Source organism: Trachymyrmex cornetzi, unplaced genomic scaffold (assembly GCF_001594075.2).
Source record: "Trachymyrmex cornetzi isolate Tcor2-1 unplaced genomic scaffold, Tcor1.1 scaffold1426, whole genome shotgun sequence".
NCBI lineage: Eukaryota > Metazoa > Arthropoda > Insecta > Hymenoptera > Formicidae > Trachymyrmex > Trachymyrmex cornetzi.
The window spans coordinates 46938-55310 of NW_017296012.1; the positions used below are offsets into that span (position 1 = coordinate 46938).

Genomic DNA, 8373 nt, shown 5'->3' on the forward strand with positions numbered 1-8373 from the left:
TTTTTTTTTGAGACACCCTGTATATATGTATTATTCATTTAATATATTATTTATTTGATTACGTCAATATAATAATTTTTCTTAATTTTAATATTATATTTTACTCATTTCTTGAATGGTATTTACATTATTTATGGATTTTTACTCTAGAGTTATTGGAAAATACATTCGTCAAACCCAGAATAAACTGCAAACTTTATCGCTGTCAAATCAAGAAGAATCTATGAATGACGAGAGAAATTTACCATTACTGGAAAAAATGATGATTCAGCGTATCCATCCAAACGACATTTCCATCCTTTTGATGGACATGCTTATTCTAGGCGTTCAAGCTGTAATATGCAATAATTTGACACAATTTATTGCATATAATATAAATAATAAGAATGTAAATTATTTTGAATTTTCAGGTCATTAATTGCGAGGCGTTTCTACTTTATTTCTTAGCAAAAAATCCTCGAATACAAAAACGGTTGTACAATGAAATAATGACTGTTTTGTCTAAAACCGATTATACTTTAACAAAAGAAAGCTTAAAGGATATGCCATATCTAAAAGCATGTATAAAAGAGAGTCTTAGGTAACAGAAAGTAAAATAACTGTTTTAACACGTTTGTATTCATTCAATTTTTTTATTTTAAATTTTAAATAATTATAAACTACCTTATAAAAAATAGCAATAGAAAAATTAAGTGTACCAACACATTATTGTGTGTAACATGATATTTTTTAAAAAGATTACGACCAGCATTTCCCTATTTGACGAGATTATTGCCATCGGAAATTTCGTTACATGGATATATAATACCAAAGGGAGTAAGTTGTACCCGTTAATTCAAATCTAAACGTGATGTATATGTTATGTAAGTAATTTATAATGAATAATTTAAATTTTCTAGACTTTTGTCATAATGGCAAATCAAATAACATCACAGCGTGAAGAACATTTTGAAGATCCTAAGAAATATCAACCAGAAAGATGGTTGAATCAGGATGAACATGCGCATAATGATTATCAAGAGTATTCATGTCTACCCTTTGGTTATGGTATACGATCCTGTCTGGGAAGAAAAATGGCAGAAACACAAATGATGTTACTCACTGCAAAAGTAAATGAGTTTTATACATAATATAGCGCAAATATAATGTAGAATTGATATATATTTTATTTTTACAGGTGGTACAGGAATTCACAATCGAGTATGATTATGCTGAAATCCGAAGTAAATTTCTTATGATAAATGTACCAAATAGATCACTACGTTTTCGTTTCGTAGATAAAAATTAAAAAATAAAAAGAAATATGCAAAATGCTTTTAAAAATCGGAAAAATAGAATTATTATTATTATAGACATAAAGAAATATCTTTATTAAGACTATATATAATATAAGAATTATTATTACAGTAAGATTACCTTTCAGTACAAAAGCTATATAAAGAAGGGAAAAAGATGTTAATCGTATTTGCTTTATAACAAATTATATATTTATTTATTTTATTAACAAAGTAATCAGAAGTTACAATAAATATGTATTTATGTTTGTATTCAATACGCTCTAATTTACTTGAAACGTACAAATTATATATTTATAAAAGTATAATTTGGACTAATTAATGCTAGAAATTACGGTATTAAGGGGATGCTGGATTATCCTGTTGTACCATTAATTTTTGAAGGCTCTTTTCTCTTAATTGTGTTTATTGAAAAGTCCTTCTCCACAATTAAAGTATCAACAACACAGACTGCTAGCTACAATTTAATACGAAAAATTAAAGAAAATTTAAGACTTATAGTTTTGTTATCGGCTTCTATAGTCGACACGTCACAATATGGGCTGCATATAAGAGTTTCAGAGGTTTTACCTGTTTAAAATAAATAGCCAGCAGCCTACAGAAAACCTCAAAGAACAATACTATGCCTATAGAAATGAGCTAGGAGCTTTAGTATAAGAGAAAAGAGTCGCCAAAAATTTCGTTCATATGCTACGAATAAAATTGACGTGAAGCTATGACACCGAGCACTATTTTAGTTCCTCGATATTGTGACAGCGGCGCTGTCATAAAATGTGCCTTGCTGGATCACAGAAACGATCAGAATTATCGACCTACTCAGGCCCGTAACAAGTTTCTTGCGTGCCCTGGACAAAATATTTTCTTCTGAGAGGAAAAATAATAATAATATAAATATGATATATTAGTTATTTCAATTTTATACAAATAATTTCTTCATAAAAAACAATAAACGTAACATATTATTTACATATCAATACAAATGAAAATAATTATTTTAATTGTATTGTTCTGTCTTTTACATACACTTTATTTAGTAAATTATTGATGCATATACAGGGTATTTGAACATTTTCGCGACGCCTGTCACGAGCAGGTAGAACGGACCGAACTGAATCGAAAATTCTTATACCATTTTGCAGTTTGCGCAATAGTTAACGAGATATTAACGTTTAAAGATAGCCGAATAAGCGTGTCCGGCCGACCTACTGCTGCCGAATATCTGGAGACACTGGTAGTGTCTCGGCGCTAAGCTGCGCGAAGCGACACTTCCGTGCCTCCTTTAAGCCCATTCTACATAAGACGCAGAACGCAGGTTGGAGGTCACAAGGGAAACGTATTTCAGATTATTGTAATAGGTCGCAGACCGCAATATGTAGGATGCAAGATGCAGGACGCGAAAGTTGAAGTTGATCCAACTTTCTGCGTCCTGCGTTCTGCGTCCTACAATCATATTATAATTAAAATATGTTAGGTTAGTTTCTAGTTTTGCGACCTGCGATCCGTGTTCTGCGTCTTATGTAGAATGGGCTTTACGCGAATCGACGAGTTGCGGCAAATCGAGATTGTCGGATCTCAATAACGGCTGAACCGATCGCGTTCCATGTATGCTCAATCGATAGCCACCACACGGATTGTATGATAAAAGTGCTTTTATTTTTTTTCTACGTGCCCTACGAGCGGAGATATCGCGACGCAAAGTTCCGAAGTACTACTTTTTCAGTCCATTTTCAGATACGTCCTCCTTATTGTCATTATTGTCGTCGACCACATTCCGCGCATTCTTTTGGTGTCCATCTGACATTCTTTACGCAAGGAGCGCTAGTTTCGTGTTCTTCTGACATTCTTTACGCAAGGAGCGCTAGTAGTAATATACATATATGATCAGCGAGTGCTGCGATCTGGAGACACGACTAATTATTAGGGTACGTTTCCATGAGCGCGTCACGCGTCGCGTCGTCCACCGTGTCACGACGCGACGCGAAAGAGAGAAAAGGGTATACTAAACTTCACCTTTTCTCTCTTTCGCGTCGCGTTGTGACGCGGTGGACGACGCGACGCATGACGTGCTCGATGGATACGTACCCTTAGTGTATACACTTTTGGTTAGGTTAGGTCCGTCACATCGATGGTAGTAAAGGAACACGTAAGTGATTTTCTGCTTCTGCAATATACATTTTATAATTACTCGACACGTTTTTGTACGGAATGAACGAATCTGACAAAAAAAATTACCCCGTGGACCGAGATATTAATCTTTAAAGTTGATGACTATTCAGATTAGGAAAACCGTCACATCGATGGTGGTATAGATTACAGCAGAGTATTTTAATATAACAATTATCGCGGGGCAAATTTTTCATGTAATGTAATTTTTTAAATACGTTTCATGATGCATTTCTTGTCGAGGTTTCCTTGTGGTAAAGGGTGATCCCGATTGACCACGTCTCGATTGGACACCACCAATCACAGCAACCGGTGCTTAGGAGCTTTGTAGTCTCAAGCGCTGTAAGTGGCTCGTGTCCAATTGAGCCGTGTCCAACTGGGTGCCACCCGTGGTAAAGTAAACCTCTTATTAATGAATCCATCCAGAAAACATCGAGAAGATTTTTCTCAAACAAATTATCTAATTATTATTATGTATGAGTTTAATAATTAATGAATCCATCCAGTAAATGTCAAGAAGATCTCAAATGGAATTTACGAAAGGATGTTTGGAACAAAATTTGGAACTTTCAAATCTCTGTCTGTTTATCTGCAACGAACAATTTCCCAAGTCTGTCAGGACTATTGCATATTGTATGTAATTTTATTCCTCCCACAAATTATCTAATTATTATTATTATGTACGAGAAGCTTTTTTTACAAAATTCATTTTCAGGTTATATATATTTGAGCTATGGTATTACCATTCATAAAAGTCAAGGTTTGAGTTTATAAAATGCTATTATGGATCTAGGTAACAATGTATTTAGTTGCGGTCAGGCTTATGTTGCATTATCTCGAGTAACATCTCTTGATGGACTGCATTTAATTAATTTTGATCCTTCATCCGTGTTTGCTATTGAAAAAGCTATTATAGAATATAATCGATTGAAGCGAATACATAATTCAGAATCAGAAATGATCACTATTTCAAAACAGTGTTACCGTAGAGTTAAAGATGTTTTGTGGACATACATTGTCGAAAATGATTTCCTCCGTTCAAGAATCGGGACAAAAAGCTCCATTAAAAAGGACTGCTGGGACTATACGTGGTTTTCAAAATACAGACAAGGTTTCATGCTATGCGAATGCAGTATTACAATGTTTATTAAATTTAGATGTTTCCAGAAAGCTATTATTAAATTACGACAAACCTGATGTTTTAAATTTGTTCACATTTGATGTGAACATGGAATGAATAATTTGAATACCTATGAAATACAATCTTTAGGGGATTATTTTTCGGTTGCTATTAAGCGAGATACCTTACAAGTAAACCTTAAGAAATGTCAGACGCCGATGTTTCTCAAAATTTTTACAGTTGTTTCTTATGACAAAATAACAAGAAATCTGTCATTAATTTTAGCCCAAATTGCGTGTGTCTGTTAAAAAAAAATTTTTTATTATTCTTAACAATTACTCGATTTTTATATGTGTAAAGCAATATTTCTAACAAATGAATCTGTACCCGATTTTTTGAAGCTCGATACGCATAGAACACCAAAATAATAACAAAAATTATTAATAGTAAAGAAACGATTTCTCTTGAAAAAACTTTTTACAGAAATAGAGCTGGGTGCTCATCTGGATTAACCTCACGGTATCCTAATCACTAATTAAATTACGCAACAAAAAAAATAATCTAGTTTGCCCCTTTACCTTATTTTTTTTTAGATTTTCTATATTTTTTTATATATTATTATAATTCTACGTATTATAATATTATATATATTATTATATATAATATCCTTGTTTTTTTTAATCTTTTGTGAACTTCTTTTATATATTTGTATATATTTTTTATATTTTTGGTCATTTTTTTTATAAACGTACGAATGTTTAAGAAAATGTATTAACTTCGTGTTTGCGAAAATATGTCGAATAATATACTGTCAAACAATTGTTCAATAATATGTTATTCGACATAATTTTCACAAATGTGGACAGATCGAATGATACTGTGATTAGCACATAGATGAAGCTTGCAATAACTGCATCTATTAAATGAAATATCTTCACAATTATAAATTTCACATGTATATTTCTCAAAATTTAAACAAAATTGTGAAAATGTTTGGAATGTAACCGATGGTTTTTCTTTTATATAACCAGCTTTATACCATGCGTAAATTATTAAAGGTTTGAAACGAGGTGATGATATTTGATTCCAAACAAAGTCATTTAATTTGAGGATACCATTACGAGTATATATATCAAAATCTAACTCTTCTACAATAATGGTATCCTTAATTTTTCGCAAATAATTTTATGAATGGCCTGAAAAAACATAGGGGAGAGTGGAGCTGGTTGTGCCACTTTTTTTCGAAATGATATTAAAGAACCTCTTCTTCCTTACCTACCAATTCTTATACGCTTAATTGAACTAGCATAGTATTAATTTTATTAAATATTAGGTTTTATTGGTGAAATACTATTAATTCACACCAAAAAAAATTATTTTCTAAAAGTAGGCTATTGGCACACCCTGCCCCATGCGTGGGGCACTTTGTTCATAGACGTGGGGTAATATGTGCCGAGTCTTATAAATCATGGAGCAGTGTGTGACAAGCCTTGTGTAAATAAAGTTATAGGACATTAGGTGTAGTTTCCTATATTATTAATGATTATTTATTTGTACGAAGTTATATACAGAAAAATTTAGTTCTATACCATTGTATATTTATTAATTATATTATAAAATCTTATATTTTCATAACAATTACAACATTTTTTAATTATCACATCTTAATTTTTGGTTTTCGTTTTAAAAATAGATATTTTCGTTTTAGAAACTTTTTTTAACAAAAATCTTTCTTCTAAAAATCATAACTTATATAACTCTTAACCTGTTAATATCGCACTGCGTTTTCTTTGTCGAGTAGATCCTTTTCTAGGCGCTGCCTTTGGATATGGTCGTACTTGATCTGGTGAAATTGTTGTTGATCTGATTTTATTTGCTTTCTTTCTTTGAGGATTATTTTCAGGACTATGTTCGTTCATCACGTTCGATAAATCACAACTTACATTTGGAATGGTAAGCTGTTCCGAAGTAGAAATATTTGGCATTTCGATTATGATTGGCATATTCATTATATCAAAATTTTCATTCGATGGAACTTCCACATTACTGATTATCGCAGGTCTGTCTGAGACAGAAGAGCACAAAAATTCAACATCGTTGAAAATATTTCGATTAAAAGGCCAAATACCTGTACTTTCAAATCCTTTCTTGATATTTCTAGGAGAAAATGCAGTTGGATATGCAATACCGAAAAGGCCACTAATTTCATAAATTGAAATTGGTTTACCTGGGTGGCTTAACATCCAGTCATTACAGGCAATATTAAAAGCATTTTTTAAAGATTTATATACTGCTACATCAAGTGGCTGCAATTTATTTGAAGTGTGGGGCGGTAAAATTAAAAGAATAATGCCATTATTGTTGCAGAATTGCAAACTTTGAATTGAAACATGTGATTCATGATTATCGAGTATCAGTAAAACTTTATTTTCAATGGATGACCTTGTTTCATTTTGAAAATGTTTTAAAACTTCGACAAATAATGTGCTGTTCATCCAACCACTTTTACACGCGCCTCCAGCGGAGCCTGCAGGAGCACCATTGAGCATGTGTTCTTTGAAATTTACACGTGGAAACACTAAAAAAGGAGGAACCGAATTGCCATTCGCACATATGAAACAGCAAGCAGTAACAAGAACTCCTCGTTCACCGGATGTCACTTGACCAACCTGTTTCTGGCCTTTTTCTGCAACTATTTTAGGTGGATTATGCACGGTAGTAAGAGCTGTTTCATCTAAATTATAAATTGCTGACGGTGTAATATTATTTCCTAATTTTTTATACGCCACTTCCAAATTTTCAAAAAATTCGTTGACCGTAGTGCGATTAAAGCTAGTAGCTCGCCCTAAACTTGTTGCTTCAGGTTTTCGCAATGACAATCCAAGCCATCTTTTCATAAAGCCGTAGTACCAATCAATCCCAGCACATTTGTTTTCACTCCACGAATGAGGACAATTAATATTATTTATTACTGCGAGTTCATAAGCCAAGACCAAGACTTGTTTTCAGGTTAGTGATGCATTTTAGAAGCAGTTAATAGATATTCCATTAATTCTTTTTCAGTTTCATAAGAGAATATAACTCTTGACTGGAAATTTGGTTTAAACACAATTGTCTGTCGATCCTCTACTGAAGTCGAGTTGAATTTCTTAACATATCGGTCAAGAGTCATTCTGCAAAGATTTAAACTCGCAGCAGCAGCTCGGACTGACCACCCATCTTGTATTTTTTCAACTCCTAACTTCATTGCTTCTTCATCTATGAATCTTTCCGTCTTCCTTTTCCTATTACGAACCATTTTCTTACTGTGGTTGTAGCTATACCTAAACACCGAAACATAACCTTTAAAAAAAATTCCTGTTGCTGGCAGTTTTAAGTTTTCTGGCACAACCTGCCCCACTTTTTAATGGAACAAGGAACCCCACATGCCCTTTTACACATTTTTAGGTATAAATTTAAAAATATAAACTGTATTTTTACTATAAGTTAAGCTTTGACCGTTACCTAAAACTCTAAACAACACAAATAACCTCTCTTTTTAGAAATCAAGATCCCAGAAACAAAACTATGACGAAATGCAATAATGCAAGAAAAATTACTTTTGATGTCCCAAATTACACGCACATTTATTCCTCACCTCCGAAGTTACAGGTTTTAACCAAAACACGTTATCGCTTTTGCAAATGCCGAAGGAGGATTTGGAAAAATAAATTATACTTATCGATCGCGCGGATTTCGAGAAATCTCGACTGGAACACTGTGCCCCATGGCACAACCAGCCCCACTCTCCCCTAT

At 32.9% G+C, this 8373-nt stretch overlaps 2 protein-coding genes across 3 annotated transcripts in view; one reads left to right on the forward strand and one right to left on the reverse strand.

Moving 5' to 3' along the window:
• Window positions 1-1321, forward strand: part of LOC108757431 (probable cytochrome P450 12a5, mitochondrial) — a 9935-nt gene extending 8614 nt beyond the window's left edge. For both annotated transcript variants that reach the window (XM_018501844.1, XM_018501845.1), the window contains exons 7-11: window positions 151-334; window positions 411-580; window positions 738-816; window positions 900-1109; window positions 1178-1321. In XM_018501844.1, coding sequence (XP_018357346.1) covers window positions 151-334; window positions 411-580; window positions 738-816; window positions 900-1109; window positions 1178-1288 — 754 coding nt within the window. In that variant the 3' untranslated portion in view covers window positions 1289-1321. The remainder of the gene's footprint in view (window positions 1-150; window positions 335-410; window positions 581-737; window positions 817-899; window positions 1110-1177) is intronic.
• Window positions 1322-6338: 5017 nt separating this feature from the next.
• On the reverse strand, window positions 6339-7475 carry LOC108757430 (uncharacterized). The gene is made up of 2 exons (XM_018501843.1): window positions 6707-7475; window positions 6339-6643 (listed from the first exon to the last, which is right to left on the reverse strand). Exons 1-2 carry the CDS (start codon window positions 7473-7475, stop codon window positions 6339-6341), a joined length of 1074 nt encoding a protein of 357 aa, XP_018357345.1.
• Between the last annotated feature and the right edge of the window lie 898 nt (window positions 7476-8373).